Source organism: Thamnophis sirtalis, unplaced genomic scaffold, assembly GCF_051295495.1.
Source record: "Thamnophis sirtalis isolate CommonGarterSnake01/CBP01778 unplaced genomic scaffold, rThaSir2_p1.2 scaffold_5, whole genome shotgun sequence".
NCBI lineage: Eukaryota > Metazoa > Chordata > Lepidosauria > Squamata > Natricidae > Thamnophis > Thamnophis sirtalis.
The window spans coordinates 45977742-46002139 of NW_028261385.1; the positions used below are offsets into that span (position 1 = coordinate 45977742).

The following is a 24398-nucleotide window of genomic DNA, read 5'->3' on the forward strand; positions in this document are numbered from 1 at the left end:
AATTGGAGAATGCCCCTATATCCTGGCAACAGTAGTGTGCAATGCCCAAGACTGTTTTGTCCTCAGTGTTAATATCTGTATGAATTCATTGGGGGATTTTTATCAGTTGGGGGTTGAGCTGATATGACTTAGTTTGACCTATCACAATTGAATCAAGTGATTGTGCTTATTTTAAACCAGTGTCTGAATGCAGTGAACTGTTGAAGACCAGGAAATTGAGACTGAACAAACAAACAAACCTTGTAGGCATGTAGTCCTTGAATACGGGCATTTAGTTTTTTTTTCTAAATTACATTCCTTCAAAGAATTGGTAGTTCAATTGGTGGTATTCCTAAGGTTTTCACCGGGAGCCCACATGACCATAGTGCCCCAAATTATTGTTAACTATGATTGTATAACAACAGTAACTGTTCCTTGACAGAGATAGCCAGCCAATGTTAATGCACTGTCAAATTCATATTTAGATTACTCTAATGAATTCCCATGTGGGGCTACTCGTGCTTATTGTGAAAGTACAGCAGGAACAAAATAAAGAAATGAGGTGGAGTGGACAAACTCGGCTTCACTGTTATAAGAGTTTTCACCTTAGCTCTTCATCCAGGGCTTCCTTACACAAGTTCATTTTTTGCTTTCTTATCTCTGCACCTTTTTAACAACCTACTTTGGTCACCCTCACTCCTCACTCTTCTACCACTTCATATTCTTCCTGTAGCTACAACTTGTCTTACATGCATGCTGAGCGATATTTAGCATTTATTTACTGAACAACCACTGTGTTTTGAAAGCTTTATCTGCAAAATTGGAATAAAGTGTTCTAAACAAATGTTCAAAGGAGAGGCTAAATTACTTGTCAATGAATTCTCACATGTATTAAAATTTTGCTTTAATGCATTCAGAGCCTATAAAAATGAAACCTAGCAAAGGCTTTTAATCACACTGACATTTACATTTGAATAAATGAACAGCATTCTATAAAACGTATCAGACTGGATCTAGATATTAAAGATGTGCAAAATATTTCATGTGTTCTGAGTTAGAGCATGTTGAGTATGATTTTCACTGGATCAATTGTCTTAAGCCTATACCAACTATTATTTTTACAGCATTTTTGCTATTTCACATAAACATTCTACTAATGCCATCCTTCCAGAAAAAAATAATGTATTGATTGCTGTAGAAGAAAGAGACTGCCCAATTGAGCAAACAAAAGGACTGGAAAAGGAAAGAAATTGACTTTATTTTACAAGTACAAGTAACAAAGAATTTAACAGCAGCTCCTATACACAAAATAATATTAAACTGCATTAAACAAGATGATCCTGACAGAATACATCTCAACAGTGCACACAAATGAGACCTGTAAGTTTAATAGCAGTAGTACTGTTTAGGAAGGTATTTTCTGCAAATATCCTTCCTCTAATATATACAGTTAAAACAATTGTGCTTTTGCTGATTTAGGACAACAGTGCTCATTTTCATAGGATGAAATAATGACAGGGAAGAAAAAAAATCATATAAATTGCACAGCTCCAGTATGGCATGGATTCTTTCCGTCCCACTGGAGAAACCGAGTTGCTTGTTTCCTTGTAGCTTTATAGATGGCATTTGGAGTCTTGAGACATACTTTCGATTATAATCAAACTTTTTGGGCGCTTTGTATTTTAAACACCTATCGCATTGGCTGACTTTCTTTGCACAAAACTAAAGAGTAGATGGAATTGTCCCTGTGAGAGTTTGAATGAGAGTATGCTGAATGCTGGGTAAATCTTTGAAAAAATAGTTTCCTTCAGTAAAGATTTTAGTGTTCCAGTCGACCTTTCCTTCAAAGTGCCAGAGTAGTTCATTTGGCAAAAAATGGCAGTTCTTCCATTAAAGCAAAGGGACTGATCATTTAGAGCAAGCTTACTGCAATGTTTTATGGGGAGAAGCAGACTCATTCCCTGAGGCACTTCACATCAAGGTAAGAGGGATATGCCTCAGGGAGGGCAATAAACTTATGTAATAAATGCAACCCCTCCCCTCTTCAAACCCGGCTAGGTTTTCATTTTTCTTAATAGATGACCATTCATTGGACTACAACCTAATCCTTGGGTTTCCAGCCAAAGTTACACAACTTTTATATTTGGTAAATTCAATTGTAATTTCAACAAAGTCACAGAGCCCAGTTTAAGAGTTGCTAACAAGAATTTGAATGTCTGTGTCTTATCTTCAAATTGAAAAATACGATCATTTCAGTTTAAACTGCACACCTCAAAAATACCTTTGGCTAGGTTACTGCTTAATGCTAGGACAAAAATGAATGTATTCATTAATTATAGCTAGGAATGAAGGAGAAATGTGTTTGATTGGAATTATATAACTGCCTCAGTGAATACTCTTAAAAGTTAAAACATAAAATAGAATAAATCTGTGTTGTACCTGGTGCTTTTAGAATTTTGCAGGATAATATGCAATTGAACATCATGAACAAAATAAAATTATTCAGAAACACATATAAGTACCATAGGGAGAAATTATTTGCAAAAAAGAGAGCATTTAATATACAAGGAATATATGATATGAAAAAGCATGAATTTTGGACAATATTTTATTCATAAAAAAATTTCAGAAACTGATATCAACATGTTTAGAAATTAACTTAACAAACACTGAAATACTTTCCAGTTTCTATACATGGCTATTTTAAATAAGCAAATATAAAATTTTATCTAATTATTCATTTTTATTATTTTGATTTATTTCTTGCATCAGTTTCTGAATTTTCTAAAGTATGAAAATTACCACACATTTCCTTGCAAAATTTTCTGCTATATTTAGCCACTTTTGTAATATATGCATTTTTGCAAATAATTCATGTATTTTCTTCTCAGTTGTACCAATATGATGATTTTTTCCAATATAGGCATTATATAGTGTTATATCCACAGCATATATTTTCTTAACATTTTTTCTAAGCAGCTTCATTAAAATGTATAGAAACGGTAGTACACATGTATTTTAACCCTCTATAAGTTTGGAAAATGTAAGTTGAACAAATTTGCAATAAATTGTGAATCAAGCTAATCCTGCCTTCTATTGCTTTTAATGCATCGATTGCAAGCAAAGCATGACTTAATCTAGATTCAACTAATTGTCTTTAATTTTGTAAATCTTTTTTCTGGATGATATAAAATAGATATATCAGGTAGACAACAAACTAAAGGAAACATTGATTTTTTAAAAATCTTTTAGCTAACAGAATAAAAGGAGAATATTCTAAGGGGGAAAAAACAGGAACAGAAAAACCTTAATTAACTGGATCTTGATGAAATAAGTTTTTACATGGAATGGAGGAACTTTTCACATTAACATCATTTGCATAATAGTAATCATTATGCAAATAATATAAATTGACACAAATGATATACTTTTCATCATTTACATAATGGTCTATGAGAAATCTCTAACTTAATGGATATTTCGTAATAACTCCCAATTTCTATTAGTCCACTTAAATGAGATTTCATTGTACATTTATCATCACTAATCTCAGAAACTATAGAGTTCCTAACAGAACCCCCAATTTATAAAACTGATTTATGATTTACATTCATAGGAAAAATAATCTTGAATGAACACAAATTCCCTTTCTAATTTTATAGGTTAAGGCTTCTCCATAGATTTTGTATCAAATGATCTAATTTTGCACTTGGATATTTGTTGGAGATAATGCTGGGCAATAATAATGGGAAAAATATTAGTCTATTCATCCCAAATCCTGGCAGTAAAACGTGGTATGGAAAAGAGCAAAAATGAAGAGAAACTTCAATTTATTCTTCACAAGAGTCTGAAAAGATTTCACAGCATTATTAGTATGTATGGCCAAAATCTTTCTGTATATTTTCTATTTACCTTTTGTTCTCCCAGAGCTCTAGTCAAATTTTCTCAATTAAAAATTACTGAACTCTCGGGAGATTGTCCCATTTAGCAATGTCAATACGACAAGAGTTTGGCAGTCTTTGTTTTTATTGTTTTATTACAAGTTTTTAAGTCTTTAATTTTAGAGTCCTGTCTAAAATTTGATGTCTTGTGAAGCACCATATTTTATGGTGCCTGCAGGCATTACATCTCCAACCCTAGATTTTAAATGGTGGTTCTTTTCAAAAGCTATTATTGGCAATGTATGTCTGCATAAAGGAAAAAAAAACTTGTTGTAGAGGTTGCATTTAAAGAAATAATAGAAATTTCAAGGCAATCTTCATTTCGGTGCATATAAAAAACAAAACCAAGGACAAAAGCATCTGGCAGATTTCCCTCAATAGCTGCAGAATCTGACAATAAAGAAGACACAAGGCAGTTCTAGGAGTTGAATTTATCATATATAAGATAAGAGAGAAAGGTGAGTAAGTTGACACTGTCTATAAAGAAGAGATGTCAACTTATTTTTAAAAAATTTCAAACATAGTCGAGTAAATGCATATAAGGCGCTGAAGGTATTGTGTTTTTAAGGAACTTTCTGATAGTTTTCAATCACTTTTAATTATTTTTAACTTAGAAGCTTTTATTATGTTTTGTTCTTTTATAGTCCAAATCTATCCATGTTTATGTATTTACTGTCTTCAATGAGGCTTATTTTACGTATAGGATTTTTAGTGTCTTATAATGAAAAAGTTGAATTTTTAAAATAATGTAATATATGCAATATATATTAATCTTTTTAAAATTCTAACTTCTTTCTATTTTGATTTGGAAAATTTAAATTTCCAAGATGAAAAACATAAAAGGGATTTTAATCAGTATTTTTAGCCCTTTCTTTATAATTGACAAATAGCTTGTATAAGAATAATACAAACCAGTGATAGGTGTGTATTGATTCAAGATAAAGTAAATTGATTATAAAGGCACTATTCTTAACATATGTAAGATGATTGCCTGTAAGTTTTAAGGTCTATATCCTATCCTTTCAAAAACCACATTTTTTAAAAAAAGGGATGCATCATTCTTAACAAAGTGAGTACTGCAACCTGCAAATATACCGTTTTACATATTTATAAACTAAAAGGAAAAACCCTACAACAATCAATTCTTGTTGTTGAATTATTTTAATGTATTTATTTTCTCACTGTGTTGCAAACAAGCGAGCTTATAAAATAACCATAAATACAAATTACATTTCTTTTGTTAGGAAGATCAATCCTATTTACCGAATGAACAAGAAAGGGTATAATTTGCTAGCTTCTATGCCTCATCAAAATAAAAGTTTGTGCTGGTTGAGTAGACAACAAGCCACTTCAACAAATTTATTTGGTTCTTTTTTTTTTCCTTTAGAACAAGAAAAAGAAAATAGCTACCAGTTAAAATAATACTGCAGAAATCGAGTACTTTTTCTAGTGAAAAAGAAGCAGCAGCTAAATTCTTAGCATTGGGATGTATACATTTGTCACAAGCTTACTCAAGGTTGTTGTTGTGAATTGTTTACCATTTCCCATCCACTTTATCAGACTCAAATAACTTAATACTTGCCTTAATCAAAAAGAAGAGAAATAACAGCAAGTTATAGGAAAGGACAAATGTCAGTGAGATTTCCAAAGACATTATTATGAAAAACAGGATGCTGGATTAGACAGAATATAAGTATGATCCACCAAAGTTTATCGTATGGTCTTCTGAAATGACAGTGATGCATTGGCAATTCATTAGTAAGTGGAAGAGATGAATAGCTGATTTTAATAAGGTAGGTTTTAAGCCAGAAATGAAGTCAAACCATAAAATAGATGGTTCAGCAGTCCCGTTACCATCATGTATGTATGTATGTAGGCACAAGTAGGTAAGCTAAAAGGAAAAGTATGAGAATGGAACTGAAGACCTGGAAGGTTGTCGTAGCTCAAGATTTTTCCATTGGTGAGAAAATGACATCTACAAACCATTCTTTCTTATATGTTGTTCTATTTCATAAGATCCAATTAAAGTGTATTCTGTGTTTGCTTTTCAGTTTTCTCCTTTTGTTCCTATTTAGAAATTGGAGATAAATGAGGAAACAAAGAAATACTTGGTTCACCCTGTAGCAATTTTGACACCAGTCATTAAATGTGCTTCAAATATTAAGGTTTGCAGCTATTCTGTGTACAACCCTGCTTGATGCTAGTGCTTCCGTTAAATCATTCTTTAGAAAACCTTTCGAAGCAAAGTGCAACAATAGGATTTTTCAAAATAGTAGAAGAAAAGGAAGCTTCTAAAAAGCAGAAAGTCAAAGTAACTCAGCAGTGAGGTTTTTCATTTACTATTTATCAGAATATTATTAGGTCAAGAAAAAGAGGGATATTCTCCAGCACTATAGTGAATGTATTGTAAAAAAACTAAAAATAGTGGGGAAAACTGCCAGTACAGAATCTGAAATAAATATTAATGTACTTTTCATTATTTCTATTATCCTATTTCGATTAATGAAAGTTATCGGCATATTCTAATTAAGAAGGGAGAAGAATCCATTTTGCTCCATTTATAAAATATTCAATATTCAATAAAATATTCAAAAATAGAACAAAGACAAAAGTTAAGGAATTTGTCATTCAAACAGAATCTAGCTACTAAGTTAACGGAAACAGAGATGATTGAAAACAGTTTCCTCAGCAGTACAGCAATACAGTGATAGCACTAAATGTACATGTTTTTGTCAATACAAGGTAAATAAATACATCATCAATTACAAAAAACAGCATAATCTTTGGTACCAAATGTAAGGGCACCTGCTTGTTAATGGTATTCTTCTCATATGCCATACAAGGAAACAATCTTGCTTTAATAACTGCTCAAAATATGAAATGCTTTGAAGATGATTAAATTATGCCATAGGGCCAAACTACATGGATTTCTTCTCCATTTAACTTATCTTCTATTAGAGGCCATTGCAGGAAGTGGTGACAGTCCAAAAAATGTCAGTTCTGTGCAGTGGTGGGATTCAGCCAGTTCGCACCTATTCGGGAGAACTGGTTGGTAACTTTCTAAGCATTTTGGAGAATCAGTTGTTGGAAGAAATCTCCTTTTGTTTTTTCCCCACTTTACAGGGCTAATCCTGTAAGGAAGACAGGAATGAAACATTCTGGTGTTGTTTCTAGCCTAATCTTCATTGCCCTGCTTACAGAAACTGCCTCTTCGGTTCACCCTTATTACATTGTAACAGCTAAGGCGAAGCGCCCATTGACCTTAGTGGCATTGAGGTGGCGACACCCACGCAGTCACAATACCACCAAGCCACGCCTACCCAGCTGATCATTAGGGCAGAGGACCGGTTGTTAATTATTTGAATCCCACCACTGGTTCTGTGGCTGCAGCCTCACAATCAAAACCTTACCTTTTGTCATCCCCCCCCCCCCATACTGACTTTCACCATATGATTTATTATCATGAATGTGTTTTAAAAACATGCTTAAAATAGTTGTTTTCAAATGACAGTTTGAAGTCAAAGCCATATGAAGCCCTGAGCCAGAACATGTGCCCTTTCGGATTTCATGGTATAAGCCAGCCTTGTTTGAAAATCTTTCCTTTGGTTGCTGTTGTTTGAGGCAAATAATAATTAAGAATAGATGCAGGAGCCTCAATATGAAACATATCTGGATCAGGGTGTCACAACTGCCTTTTCTTTAAAACAGAACAAACTAGGAAGAATGTTTTTTATTTGAACGTATATTTATCAATCCCTCCAACAGAAGCACATTTTTTTAATTATTATTAAATTTCTATGCTGAACATCTCACTGATACGGCAACCCTGGGAGGCACATAAAGCAACTGGGAGATTCTAAGCCCTAGTACTCAAATTATAATTTAAAAAAAAAATACTGCTCAAAATAGTCTGTCTGAGAGGACTTTTCTACCGTCCACTTTGTCTAAGAGGAGGATTTATAATTAAGTATCATTCATGCCAGCACCCCATCTTCCTGTCAGTGGGTTAAGGCTAGCATAGAGTATCTTCTGTGACCTGCAAAATCAGGCTAATGGCTCTGCATACTACAGCATCAACAAGCCCTCCCATGGAGCCAATTTTGACTTTAACTAAGGTTAAGCTGAACAAGATGATACAATATCGATTTTAACTTTCAGGGTTTTTTTAAATAAGACATTTTTCTAAGACCACTTCTTGAAGTTCACTTAGAATGTTCATATTATTTGTCTTTTTAAAACCCCTTATTGAGTTCCAATACCCAAACACTATGACAAATGCATGACAATCTGAAAAACAGGAAACAAAAAAGAGGAAGAGGTTATAATACAAAGTTAGGTATTCCTCCGACCAAGATGTTTTGGTTGATCTTTGAGATATGATCCACTGCTGTCTGAATTCCACCTTGGCTTCACTTCACTTCGTTTCAATGCCTGGGTATTCCTTTGGATGTTGCCTGACTTTGTGTGGAGGCAAATGAGCAGCGAGCAAATCATTTGCTTCTTTAACAAGTGATGGATGCATTGTTGGATCTTGTAAACACTACTGATTGTATACATTCAAGATTTGTTCTTAGCAAAAGTGGCACTTACTTGAACCATTGCACTCAAGATTTAGCACTTCAACAGGTAAAACAACAGCTGGTAATAGAGACTTGATGCACTTCCTTATGTTCTGATGGCTTGGTACAGTGCACTGGGCTATATCCACTGCTTGGATCCCACTGCTGTTCTATAAAATCTGAATTTCCTGTATTTCTCTTGAAACTTGACTCGTGCATTATTGCTGTATACATTTCCCTGTGGTCAGTTTAAGTGCTCCTCTATTATGTAACATGTTCAGTGTTTTAAACTCTAATGGCATCCTATGGGGACTGGCATTTGAAAAGTATCTGTACTTTAAGTCATCATAATAATGATATTTGACTGGTTTTCCATTTATATCCTTTGGGAAAGGCCAGAATCCATAAAGGTGAATTTCATCACAGAACCTCGTTGCGAGGGTATACATAAGGAGTCCAGTGCTGGGTCGCTTGATGTAAACTTTGTTGGTTAGCCAGTAACTGTAGTAATTTGGAAAACAAACAGAAATATATTAGATTATTAATAAGCTTCATTTCAACTTCAACAAGAACTTTATCTTAATTATTTTCCCCTTGAAATATGCTTTTCTAAGTCTTTTATATCACAATAAACATAGTAGGCTGCACTTTAGTACTATTTTGGAGACATGTACTTTGTGGTAATGTTGAAATAGAAAACCTGGTGGTTAGTAAAAATCTAATCCACACCTAAGCCTGGAAGATGGCAACCAAATCACATATGAGAATTCACTATTCTCACTATTCACTAAGTTTTAAATAAGGTCACATCTCAGGGATTGGATCATTTTTTCCCAACAGCAATATTGAATTGTATATTGAATTAATATTTAGCAACAGGATTTCTAAGTATTCTCCACCCCTAATAAAGCACGAGCATCAAATATAGTTACATATTCAGAGAAGAGCAGATATAATATTAAAAATTAAATCCTGCTACTGGCTTAACTTAGATGAACAACATGGTTTAATCCCCTGTTCACAATTTGATCTCTGTTCCACCCACTTTATTGCCTACAAAAAGCACTTTCGGCACAAAATGCTTCCCACTACCAGCAAAAAAAGTTTGAAACAGCAGCTCTGAGAAAGTCATGTTGTTCAAAATTAATGGAATCATTGCTACTCAGAATAGGCAACACAGCTATAATATCCAGCTCTATCACTGGTCTTAAGAAACATCTTTTGTCTCTTAAGTTCCACTGCCAAATTTATGTTAAGTGTTCTTAGGAAAGCTGAATTTCTTTCAACTTCATGTATGCACCTCCACGGTCTTGCAGTTCAACAAATAGTTGCTATATCTTGTGTTTCCCACTGAGAAACAGAAGTATATTTTTTATTGAAATTGACAGGTGAAATGTAGCTTGAGGCAAAGTACAAGAGTAAGGCTGAGGTAAGGAGTATTCAGAGGGAATGATTAAAAAAAAGTCAAGATGGCAGCCATGACAATGCAATCAAAGATAGCAATAGATAGACAACAGCATATATATACATACATACATATATACATACATACATATATACATACATACATACATACATACATAATATATATATGTGTGTGTGACACTAAATACATATATACATGCGCACGCGCACACACACACACACATATATATGTTACGAAACAGCCGACTAATCTGCATACAGCAGATTACGGCAGCTCCCATCATGCTTTGCTTGCACAAGCACGAAGCCGAAGGCACCAGCCTGAAAATGGCGAGTGGGACTTCATCAAAACATTGCCAAGATACTCTCAATTTTACACAGGAAAAGACCCGAATATGCCAAGACCTGCATACCAGCACCCGTGAAAATCAACAAAAATACACACACACACACACACACACACACACACACACAATCACTTTATAGTACTCTCTGGGCGGTTTACGATGTAAGCATTATTTGCATTTTATTTGCATCCCAACAATCTGAGTATCATTTTTTTGACTTCTGAAGGATGGAATGCAGAGTCAATTTTGATTCTTATCAGGATCGAACTCCAGGTTGTGGGCAGTTTGCCAGCAATACTGGACTTCAAGCAATACGCCATCAGGTCTCTGTTTTTAATGTGGTACTGTTGTGATGATCGTTTTTTTAACCATATCCTGCATATCCGCCCCTGGCTGGAGATGAAGCAGATTCATACAGGATTCATAGTAACAAGAAATTTGGAGCTGGTTTCTTGTTTTGGCCCAGGATGAATGGAATCTTGCAACTAGAATTCAGTCACCAGTGTTGAAATAAGACCATCAATATCTTCCTGGAAGGACCACCATCCCAATGCAGAGGTTTTTTTCCCCTTACAAATGAACATTGCTTAAGTGCTGCCTAATTGTATTCCCATCAGTTCACTATATGGCACAAAATAAAAGCAGCCATGAGGATCCCAAACTGGACCAAAACTGTAGCACTGATCATGAGGAACTTAACCCTGACCCTACTATTTTTACATACACATTTGCCCGTCTCTCTTGCAATCTACAATTTTGAAAAAGATCTACAACCATCACGCATATTTTTCCATTTCAGTAGACAGCAATTGATGATAGAATCTATATTAGTATTATGGTCAGAAAAGAGAAAAATCTATTCCTGGTTTTGGTTTCCCCCCTTCCTCAGGTGCTGCAGTTGTGGTCTTTATGACTGTTTTAAATGAAACCTAAAGATATAGAGATAGCCGGTTAGGTCTGGCGGTTAAAGCCCTAGATTAGATGCAGAAAAACCTGAATTCCAGTCTTGCTTTAGACATCCAAACCAACTGGGATACTGCAGGCCAGTTTATCTCTTTTCCTCCCCCTCCCCTCCCCTTGGAAGAAGGCACTAGGAAGTCCACTTTCAAAAATGTTGCCAAGAAAAACTACAGAGTCCTAACTTTATAATCACTTGGAGCCAGGCTGACTGAAAGCTGTGGAAATCATGAGCACAGACCTTATCCCTCTTTTTATATTTGACTCTGTCAGCTGTTGTTTTTACAGTCTGGATGTAGATGGAGAAATCCATAACTCAGAAAAATGGTTTTGCTGATGGAACAAGGCTTAAGCGTACAGAAATATATTTTGTAGGAAACCCGACAATCTCAAGTGGAATTATGTATTTTTCAATTGCACACTCTCCTTTCCCGATTTTCAGTTTACACTTTCTTCTCAAAATAGCAACAATAAAAATGTATTAATTGTGAGTTAGATCCTTTAAAAAGCAACTGTTGAAGCAACAGTGACAGACGGGGATGGGTGGGAATTAGAAGACTATGTAAAGCATTTGCTAAATTTAAACTTATTTTGTTCTTTGCTAAGTGAGATAAAGTATCCTGTCTAGCAGCAAACCTTTTAAGAGATATTATACGATGACTTTTTTTTGGGTTAGAATAAATCCAAGATAACTGCATAGTGCAGTTATTTGGCACTTAGCAAGAACTTGTCTTAGAAAATGCATATCAACACAAAGACATATAAATTCAAGCCTGCTAATGTGCCACAAGACAGAGCTGGAAATGTGTGGTTGCTGTTGGAAGCACAATATGAAATGTATACAATTATACATAAATAAGCATTTTGTATTATTCCCCCTCCACAAAGATCAGTTATAAATGCTTTCAAAAGCAACAATTAATTCAGATAGTGAATCACTCATCAATTTAACATAAACCAGATTAATACATGACAATGATAATAATAATAGCCAATGGTCAGAAGAATTTTGCTGCATGCATTAATCTCTGGTACATATTAAAATGCTTTCAGCTTTGACAGAGTTTGCAGGCTCCTTGGTTGTGTAGCGTGGGCAGAAGTCCTTCTGACTGCCATATGTGTTTTGCAAGATAGAGATACTATGAACTTTCTTTGGCTTGAAAAGGGCAGAAAACTGTTCTTGTTCGAGCAAGAATTATGTTGCAAATGACAGCCTGCCAATATTGGCCCCACTGAGCTGAAAATGTGCAGAACCCCCAACCAGTAATGGAGGGTCGTATTTCATACCAAAATGCAAAAAGGTCAGCCATATGTGGATTTGTATTTCTAACTAGGCCTCAAATTCCCATGTGAAAGTATCTTTGGAAAAGGTCACTGTGGCTCTGCAGAATTTGGATTCTTTGCTGTAGCAATTGCAGTATGAAAATCTCAGCTTGCCAGGACAGAACAGAAGTCATTTTTATGGCTCAAAACCTCCTAACATTTATTTCACCAGGAAAGAATAAAATCAACAACCCTCTCTTTTGTGTTGTACCCACTATGGAACTAGACACAGCTTTCTCACACTAAGCCAAAGACACTTAAAATCCAAACTATAAAATGCCATCTTGCATCGACAAGAAAAACAGCCTAAAATTTAGTAATTGTAAGTTTGATTCAGCATCTATCTCTATGAAGGCTAATCCCCATAACAAGGCCTTATCTACGTGTCTTAACAGTGGTTGAAGATCTCCCTAACCATGGCTGAGGTGGCCTGTTTTTGCTTTTACCTGATATGACATTAAAGTGGTGCTCTCTACTTTCATCCAACAAAAGCCTAGCTCTAAGCACAACTTTGGGTGTTTCAAAAACCACTGAGGAGAAATAGAGGATGGGGAACTACCTGTATCTCTAATTCCAAGTGCTGCATACACAGCCATACATTTCAGCCTGACCATTCCCTAGAGATGATTTAACTGAAGAAAAGGATAGGATCATTCTGAAACTACTCATATTTTCTTTTCTTATTAAGCGCCTATACCTATGAAAGTATAGTAATGCAGCTTTTGATTGCCATTCTGCTCATGATAGAATGGCAGAGGGACGAACAAAAATGGCAGGAGTAAGGGTGTACTGGAGCCTGCAAACAGCGACCCATCAGCTGTTTTCAGACTGGGTAAGACAAAAAGTGACAAAAAGAGCAAGAAAGATCAAGCAAGAGAGACCAAGACTAAGAAGGAGCACAAGAAAGAGAAAGCAAAAGAGCACAAGAAGGATCAATTCTGGGGTGGATAGGGGTTTACTTAATATAATAGGACAACTTCTTCTACAGGACTGGAAAACCCTTTTCCACCCTGTGAATTGGCTGCAGAGCTTGGCTTTCTTGTAAAAGGAAGAAGGCAGAATAACCTTATCTATTCCTGAAGATCAGGCTAGGACAGATAGCTAAATTCATGAATTACATCCTTTGTCAAAACTCACCTCTCCCCAGCCCCATTCCATGTTAAAGGCAGCAGCCGATGGTTATTTTTCCTATGTGTAGGAAATTCATCAATTATTTTTGTTACCTTGTCATATACCAAACATATAAAAACACTACTACTCACAGGTTTCATCACTGAGACAGATTACAGCACAGCTGTCAGGAGAGAGAGATTTTGCCAGGATACTTTATGCTGGCATGTGGTTCGGAAAAAAAGCATATTAAAGTTGTTGTCTGGATGAGCCCCAAATTTCTATCTTCAGTTAACTGGTTTAGCACGGCTGGTGCCAACACTTAATGAGTGAACCAATGCTAATGAGAACAGAGTTCCATTTTCTTTGCCTGGACCATTTCCTACAATAAATAATTGCAGGAATTTTTAATTTAGTCTATATTTCTCCAGCTTCAGGTTTACCATATTGATACACGTTCAACAGAATTGCTTCCTCATTAAAGTTGGAGAAGACATTCTGATACGGTTATATATTATCGAAGGTATGTTAGAGATAGGCAGTCCGAAAGAAAAAGCTGAAATGTCCTTAATAACAGCTACTCACTCATATATTTCTAAAATAAGTTTGTAGTTAGAAGCAAACTAATAACATTTATATACATCATGGATGACTATAATTTATATGAACAGTAATATTCATATGTATTATAAATTACTAATCTATTCTATCCAGACCACCACCACACTGTGGCAACTCTTCTAACTTTTTAGATGTGGTAAAGGAGGCAAGATTAAAAGATATCTGTTTAGCAACTATATAGGATCAGTATCCCCCTGATCAATTTTTGCTGATCTGGGTACCCAAGTCCATGTACAGATTACAAATCATTTGACTTGTGTACCAGAACCAAATACAGTAATAGACCATGGTAGTTTACTGAAAGTTTATCATTCTTAACTGCACTGATATGGTACAGTACCATGAAATCAATATGATCAAAATTTAATAAAAGAATCAGGAAAATTCATTTATTTGAATGTTTTTGTACTTGCACCAAGTCAACTTGGATTGAATTAAAGTATCATCAAATAATAAACAACTAAACATAGAAGTCAACAAGACAACTTTTTTCTATCACTCTAGTCTTTCCTTGCAAATAATGAACTTAATAGAAAAACAATTAAATCTTGTCTGCATGCTTTTAGGGTATATCTTTATGTAAATCTATACAGTGTTGATTTAATAACATGTCATTTTGATTTTAGTCTGAAATAGCAATAAGCACTTAGATTTATATACCTTTTTACAGTGCTTTACAGCCCTCTCTAAGCGGTTTACAGAATAAGCATATTGCCCCCATTTGGATCCTCATTTTACTGAGTTCGGAAGGATGGAAGGCTGAGTCAATCTTGATCCGGTGAGATTCAAACTGCCAAACTGTTGGTAGCTGGCAGTCAGCAGAAGTAGCCTGCAGTACTGCATTCTAACTACTGCGCCACCATGGCTCTTAATTAAAAATTAATACAATCAATCTATGGAAGAGTAATAAAGGCGAAACCTGACAACTCATGAAGAAATAAAATTAGATTTTCCCTACTTGTTTACTGTATTGGACTGCTATGTCAGCCAAATCATTGGGAACAGAAAAGGGCAGCCACTGGCTCTAGGATCATATGAGAACCCAATGCTGTTTTGGGGGCCCCAGAACAAACCCTTGTCCTAATTCTAAAATAGTAATTATTTGTTGCCATTTTGAAGCAAACTATGTGTGAAAATTCTAACATATCCTCCAAAATAGGCTTGATATACTTTGAAATGAAGAAAAACACTGATAGCATACCAAATAAAATGAAACCAAAAGTCTCAGGGCCACATCTGCAACATCAGTCTACTCACTGCTCCTTCCAGGTTTTTCTAATATATTAAGGAATTCCCAAGCAATCTTAAGGTTGTCCATCTCCATCCCCAAATTAAAAACTGGTTCCTGGTAAAGAAAGCTTAAATGATACATATAATGAGCTAGCAGTAATATCTACAACCTTGTTTCCTGAGTTAATATTTTCCTATTTAGCTGTTGTTATTGTGTATATCCAAATGCATGAAGAAATAGTAATCTGGGTTGGCTTTATCACATAATTCATAGATGAATAAAGGAGTGAAGCATTTAAAACTTTCTGGAAACTCTTGAAACTGCGATTTAACAAAATAAAGCAACTGTGGTTCATAATAAAGGAAAGGACTTGAAAATCTATTTCAATTTCTATAATTCTTGGAAATTAGTCAATTCATTTTGCAACATTCAACCATCCTAAATCACAGTAACATTTGTAATTTAACAATATGCTACCATTTGTGATATACCAAATCAGTTGCCAAATCAGCCACTTCATTTTGTTGAGGAGTTGGAAAATACATGGAAGCACATCCTGTAGCCATATTTCCAAAGATCAAGAGACTTCCAATTAAGTTTTCAGAGGCTGCTATGATTTTCATTCATAAGAAAGGAAGATGGCACATTTTTTTTAGCAAAAGAGAAATGATATATAGAACTGGTGCAATTTTTTTACAATACAAAATCAAATACAACTCTAGGGAAACTGAAGACCCTGCTATAAATGTATTTATTAATCACCAAAGGATAAATGTACCTTTTGTCACAATTTGTGATAATGAAATAATAGTATAATATAGTCTTACATATACAATATATATACATATACACGCATACATAGATATACATACACATATTTTGAATTATGTAATTTATGTCACTGCATAAATCTCATCGTCTTGATATTAGTTCCCTGATGAGAAAGACACTCACTTAACGTATAGTACTTTGTTCAGCAACGTTGTTGCTTTATAATTTGAATTATTTCTTGGAATTGAAGCAAATGTGCTAGCTTTTAAAATGTATTTTTGGAAAGCTTCACAGCCTTTTATGTGCCCTAAAGTAGCTGGCCTTCTGTTGCACATGTCCACTGAATATAATTACACATACATACACACACACACATACATACATACATACATACATACATAATGTATTCCAACATATAAAGATCATGTGAACTATACCACATAAAAAATGTTCATAAGAAATCTCCAATATTGTGGCAAGTGGACAAAAAAACAAGAGTGTGCCTTATTTAAAGCCTTAATCTTAAAATCTAATTAATGGATTCTGTGCTTAGTTATTTAGAGAAATACTTCTGAACTTACAATAAATATGCATCAAATTATTATAAGGATAAAAAAGGTGAAATATGCAGCCACAACTCCATACCAGTCATATTATTAGCACAGATTTATCCTGAGCATAAAATATTGCAATGATCAACTCTAATATTATGAATAAACTGACTGTATAAGAATCTGGAGGCTGCATCTTGGAAGACAGAAATGCTTAGCCTGTCAAGCAACCATTATACAATATCACTAAAACCAGTGAAAGTACAGGTACCAACTACCTTCATCAACTGGAAATGTGTACTTCATTATTCAAAGGGATGCTAAGTTCGGGTAAACTGGCACTTTCTGATGCTTTTAACAGGGGCAAACCTTGACCAAACATGCATGCCATGCCAGTAACTGGTTCATGATGTGCTCTTACTGGAAACACCTGCATTGGTAATCAATTATTTTCTGGACTTCACTTAAGCAGATGGATTTACTCTTTGAAATTCTACATTGCTTTGACCTTGATCTGTCTTATAGTAAACCTAACCAGATAGTAAGATCAGTAAGAAAGGCGCTCTTGCAAATGGACTTATTTTCTGAGAACCATTTATTGTATGTGGCAGAGGGATTTCTTCTACTTTCCAAGCTATGAAATGCACTCCCTTGAGAACTGTGCTCATAACCCACTCTTTCCACTTTCAGGAAAGGAATCCAGAACTTTGCTTTAATCAGTCAGGCCTTTGCAGATGTACTAAAAGAATATTTAATTTTTTTATATGTGAGCTTATGTAGATAGATAGATAGATAGATAGATAGATAGATAGATAGATAGATAGATAGATAGATAGATAGATAGATAGATAGATAGATAGATAGATGATGGATAGCCAGCTAGCTAGATTTTAATAACTCTCTCCAGGCAGATACTTGTTCTTGTGCTTTGTAAAGAACCCTGAATATATATAAACAATAAAAGTTGCACTGTAACTACAAAGATAGTAAGAAAATATAATTGTAGGCATAGCTTTCAAAGTATGTCTGAAGTAATAGTCACAATAATGGCCTATCCTGGACCACAAAGGTGGTATCATAAAGATGTCCAAATATATTCATGAAAACATGTGCAAGAATTTTCAATGACTAGAACAGTGGTGGCGAACCTTTTCAGCACCAAGTGCCCAAACCGGAACGCACATGCATGCACATGCGCTGGAGCACCAGAAACCCAAAGACCAGCTGGATGGTGTGTACATGCCAGTTTTGGGGTGTTTTGAGGGCCATTTTCAGGCCATTTTTGGGGCTGTTTGTGGCCTCCCAAAAGGCCTGAAAACAGCTCCAAAAATGGCCTAGAAAATGATCTTCTTTTGGCCGTTTCTCATTCCATTTTCTAGTGCTCAGGCACCCGTGTAGAGCAGTTGGCGATGTCGTGCATGCCCACAGAGAGGGCTCTGCGTGCCACCTCTGGCACCCGTGCTATAGGTTCGGCATCATGGGACTAGAATTTCCTTTCTTTAATACACACTTTTTTGGCAGTCTTCTTCACTGTCCTTTTGATGCTGTCCAAGTTACTGGAGCTGCTTTCCTTGAGGACATGGTTTCACTTCCAGAAGGAAACTTTAAAAACTCCAATGTGCAGTTTTGCAACAGCTTAGGCTTATTGCCAGAGTAATATGATGTGTTATTAAGGGGACAATTTAATTAGACTCTGGGTGCTGAATGGTACAAAATAAATACGTGAATTCCTAATGTCAAAATACAAGCATCCACCAAAGCACATTCTCAAAAGTTAATGTAAAACTAGACAAACATCTGTTTTATCAAAACTCAAAGTGCACTATAAGGAGATAGGGTCAATCTGTCAATCTCTTTTTAATGATAAGTTCTACCAGTCAATCAATACTACTTTCCTTTCTTTCCTTCCCAAGCTTTCCCTTAGTTATACTAAGCATTTCTGCTAAACGTTTAGGCACAGCAAGATTCTTGTTGGCAAATCAGATACTGGATGAAAAGGCCATTAGTATGGCCCATAATTTTAATATCTTTGTTGCCTACTGTATATTAAAAAAGCTAAGGAATACAACTTTAATGATCATCATAAAGATCTGTATATGGCACTCTTATGTATAACTATTTAGAAATAACTTCTGGAGTTTCTTAATAATTGTTACTATTTTAAAAGCTATATTTATAAAAACTAGGATAAAATGGAATTAGTGTTTTAATTTTTTTGGCATGAGCATGATTAGTTTAGAACAAAGCAAATTAAAGGCTAAAAATCATATCAATAAAAATTGTATGTGCTTGATTTAGATGGTATTTAAGATCTGATTCAACTGTGAATTTCAATATACATATAGTCATAGTCCAATAACAAATTCTAGATTGGTTTAAAAGTAAAACAACAAATTAAACAAAGTTGTCATTAACACAGGGGCCTCCAACAACAAATTAAACAAAAGTGTCATTAATGCAGGGGCTTCATGTTAACAAAGAATTGTTTCATACAATTGATTGCTTCATATGCAGGCCCAAGTCAAGATGCTGTATATTAGATTGAAAAATAGAATTTATTTATTATCACTTTCTTACTTTAGAGAAAAAGCACTATAAGATAAATTATCCTCCTGCAGCTGGAAGTTGGATCTTTTTCTTATTTGTATTTAGCACTGCTACTGAAACTTGTAAGAACATTCAACTAAATCATCAACATCAATTGGACCTTAAGATGCAAGGCACCTCGGCACTTCTTTGATAAGACAGTAAAAGGCTTTCATTTATCAAGGACTGAAATAAATGGGATACACACTAAAGTGTACTTGCATTCTTCTACATCTCATATATATTTTAAGAGACTTCTGCTGCACTATTTCCTAAGTTAACTCCTAACATATGGAAGATTTCTGTACGTAATAAAGTCCCAGTATAAATAAGTAAAATTGTTAAATTCTACAGTTGTACTGAACTACTTCCAGTTGATCTATCATAAAATCACCCTAGTGATATTACAAAGGAAGGTAAGATTTATAGATGAGACATATTCATGAATCCTTTTACAAAAAGCATGAGAATGGTAATATTAGAAAGCTAAGGTGGAGAGAAGGGTAACACAAACAAAGAAATACTTACCATGTTTTATTTGCAGAAGGCAATCCTAAACACCCTTTCCTCTAAGGAAGCATTATTGATTTATGTTACTTTTCATCAATGTCTTGCTAACATTAGCCATTATACCAGCATTGACTCCCATCTCAGATCTGTGTACACAATAAACAATCTTGACAAACAAAAGTGAGAGCATATGATGAAAACCATGCTGCTAGGTATGGTATGTGGACAAGGATGAAAAAACAAACCCCAAGGACAGTGAAGAAGCTCATGTAACTATAGAAAAAGCTCTATAAAAATCTGAAGATTCTTGTAAAGAAAAGAAAAGAAAAACAAATAAAAGAAAGAGAGTGGTCATAGATGAATACTACAGAACTATAGGGCTAAAGTACAGAAAAAATGTAAACTCAAAATAAGTTCACTTTTGGAAAAGATTCTAAGAGTATCAAAAATGTTTCCTTCAATATGCTCAATAAAGCAAAGGGCTATTCAATCAGCTGATGGACTAGCCATACCCATTTATCTTGGAGAATGGGATACATGTTAGATACTTGTAGAAAAAATGGTACCCTATCTTCAAAAAAGGAAGAAAAACTCAACAAACTATGGATCAGCATACCTGACAGGGATATATGAAAAGATTCAAGTTCAAATTATAAGGCTGTTGATCTGTAACCAACTTGAAAACAATTGTAATTGTCGTAAGTAATTGCCGTAAGTCAACATAGTTTTGTGAAGAACAAAACTTGCTAGACTAATTGTATCTCAGTGTTCAATTGGGTAACTTTCTTAATAGTTTGTGGAAATGCTGTTGACATTAGATATACAGTACTTTAATACCAGTGAACCATTTGACAAAATATCCCTCAATATTCTGATTACAAGAAGCTACTTAAGGTTGAGACGAAGGGTTTGACAATTAAATGGATTCTGGAAAATCATACATTGTCGGGATGACTTTTTTTATCTAATTAATGAAACAATCTTGTTCACTTAGATTCTCAATCAATCAATGACAGCCAATAAAGCTCTGATTATATTCAATGGCAAAGATGTGCAAAAATTCAGAATATCTGAGAAAGGATGACGAAGACCACTCTTGCCAATCCCTGCAACCAAATCATTACCCTCCCAATTGATTGTAGGCATCAAAAAGTTCAAACTTCCCATATCAATTAGCCCATTTGTACTTACCAACTTAGATTGTCAATGATACACCATAATAAAGAAATTGCAATTTCCATGAGAAAAAAGTTGCTAACATCAAAGGCTTCTGATGGTATAAAAGCTAAATTCACTTATCCTTGCTATGCAGTTCTATTAACTGTATCTTTATTAAAGGAATGTTTTTATCTTTATTAAAGGAATGTTTTTATCATATCTATTGATGAATAGATTTAAAAGTGGTGCTTTCAACACTTGTGGCATGTCACTGAAAGAGACACATAAAATACAAATTTTCATTCATCTGCTGTGCATATTTGAGACATTCGCATAAAAATATATGGTAGGTAATCATTTTATATACTGTATAATGTTTTTTGGTTAAATGTCTGACTAACTGCACTGCAAAATACTGTGCTTGAAATGCCGTCATTATGACATTTCTAGTTGCACTTCTGCTATATGGTAGCTGTTGAGTGGCAGAATGGCATTTGTGAATACATTCTTCATTAGGTCAAGTCCCAGTTCCTTTCCCTATTAGTCAAATTGAGTTAATACTTCATTGTTCCCAGTGAGAGCTTCTGTATTTGCATAAACTGAGTTTCTTATTGCATCCTCTACAGAAGGATCAACTCACATTTTCAAGGCTGAGAGTGATCTTTAGCATTTGAGAAGTTCCTACAAATGTGGTACTATATCATTGACCTAGAGTCCCCTGAATTTTATGTTCAGACATAATACCTGAAAAAAAATATATTGTTCTGCAAAGGGCATTGAGGCATCATCTAAGATGTATGAATGTACCACAAGCAAGGAATGCAGATTTAGTATGCCATGAGACAAGGGTTTTACCACTGTCTGCCACTGTTTTAAACCCATGATATGATGGCAGACACTAGGATATATTCTAATATGTATAGCTAGAAACAATTGCTACGGGTTCAAAGATCTATGTGGTCTGAAATATATTGTGGAATTAGATAAATAAAATTTAAAATAGATCTATATTGTTTCTTTGAAAAAAAAACAAATAAATATAATTTGAAGATGAATATTGCTTTTTTCCCCTTTCTTTCTTGTTCCACTTGCTAAGCCTGTGCTGAACTTTAATGCTATAAAATTACTAATGTAGTTTGGCTTTAGTTTTTCTATGTCAAAACATGATCACATCTATCTGTTAACTATTTTTGGCACCCAGATAGGATCAAAATTAGAACAGCTGAAAAGAATAGAAATACAAGTTGAAATGGTTTTATTTTTGATCGATGTAAAGCATAACAAACAAATATCACTTCTTTATAACTCAATAAGAGATAGACTAGGAAATTCAGTTTCTAAATTCACAAATCAGGAAAACCTCAAAAAATGTGGGAAAACAGTTGTTAGTTTTTGTTGTTTTGAAGTTCTCTGCATCTGTTATAAGATGCTGCAGACCTGTAATGCCCCTGTGGTCCCACATGCTCTGAAATGCCTTTTAGAAATAGAATCTGAAGCACAGGATTAGTTTGAGTCAAGTTTATTTGATTTTCATTAAAAATGTTGGTTATAATAGTAAAATCCACTAAAAACTAAACTTAGAGAGAGAGAATGGAATAAAGAACAAGAAGAGTAGGAAAAAAGAAAAAGACAGAATATAAAGAAAAAGAAAAGAATATAGAAAAACCAAAAATATAGAAAAAGTGACTTTCAACATTCATCAATTTGTTTAACTTCCGTAATCTCTGTACCAAATTTTGCAGCACAGAGGTTGTTGCTGATAATCATCCAGTTTGGAACAGACCAGAGAACATAACATTTCTTCCTATTCATGTTGACAATAACTATTCTAATTAGTCAGAAACTGCACTGAGTAGTCACCACAATTAAACATGTGGAAGGAGAGCTAATCAGCCTGCCAGGTATGTCTTTAACAGAGGGAACGTTCAGGACTGAATTATACATTAATAGAGGGAGACATCCCTCATCCTACCAATAACATTGGAAAGGTATATTTCCTTACTTCTTTGTAATCCTTAAGTACAGCTCTATTCTTTTCCCCAACACTCTTATTTTTTGTCCTGCTATCTGTGTTACTTCTAACTTTCCCATCTCTTTCACGGAATTGGTTTGGCGATAGCTACTTTGCAACAGGAAAACCCTAATAACACACTGTGACAGGTGAAAACCTCTATTTAACTACTCCCTCTAAAAAAAACTGGTGCTACATTAACTGCACACCAGATCAGCATGCTGGATGACCCTAATTATTCTTCTTTTAAAGCATCTTCAAGTCACAGGCCATAGGGCATAATTGTCAGGATGGTTGAGCTTTGAGGCACAACTGATATCAGGATTGCTCTTCTGTTTTTCTTTTTCTTTTGAGGCAAGTAAAAGCTGATGATAGTTCACATTTCACAGGTACAATGTGATCATTATGTTTTGTGAACAAAAAAAAATGCCCAATTGATCAAGTACAGTATTGAAAAGTAAGCCAAAGCAATCTGCATAGCTTTGTTCTTTTGCTACTCTTCAATCAATACACATTGCTACTGCAGCACATCTAAGCTCAGAGACTGTAAATGGTGCCAAATTATGACTGTGAAATAGACAAATGTACCAGGAGCCTTTGGGCTGGTTTGAGCTACTAAGTTAAATTACAGTTGATAATATTAAAAGCTATAAGCTGTACCATGCCTCAGGGTGCCAGTGCTATAATTTACTGGGTTACACTAGAGTTTAATCGTAAAACTAATCATTTGAGGTGATAGTATTCTTTGGAAGTATGCACTTGAGAAAAGACCAATGCCTTGAAATGTGCTGTGCGCACACAGGATTTGCATATACCCGTTTCCCTGAAAATAATACCTGCCCAGATAATAAGCCAAATCGGGTTTTTGAGCACATGTGCTAAAATAAGCCCTCACTGAAAATATTGCAACAGAGCAGCAATCATTAGATGATCATGCTCGCCGTTGTCCTGCACCTCAAAAATAATAAGATTTCTCCAAAAGTAAGACCAAGTACTTATTTTGTTGGTCAAAAAATAAGACCCTGTCTTATTTTCAGGGAAACACGGTATACGCCTAAAGGTTATCCCAATATAATATCAACAAATATATTATGAAGATAACAAGCACCTTCATTTGAGGAGGTCCTTATACAAATCTTAGACCCTCCAACATAAGGTCAGTATTGCTCTATAAAGTAACAAACAATAAGAGCAAAAAGACATGGACAAAATAACGTGCAGATGTATCATTTTAAGATTTAAATGCAGTGGTAAGTCATAGAACTAATTGATCTCTTTGTACTTAGAAAACTAGGTTATAATTCAGAGAGTTTAAACT

At 34.7% G+C, this 24398-nt stretch overlaps 1 protein-coding gene across 1 annotated transcript in view; it reads right to left on the reverse strand.

The window, feature by feature from the left end:
- Positions 1-5534: 5534 nt before the first annotated feature.
- ST8SIA4 (ST8 alpha-N-acetyl-neuraminide alpha-2,8-sialyltransferase 4) overlaps positions 5535-24398 on the reverse strand; it is a 75788-nt gene continuing 56924 nt past the window's right edge. Inside the window, exon 5 of the mRNA XM_087715752.1 lies at positions 5535-8980. Within this exon, the coding sequence (XP_087571878.1) occupies positions 8698-8980 (283 nt within the window). The 3' untranslated portion in view covers positions 5535-8697. The remainder of the gene's footprint in view (positions 8981-24398) is intronic.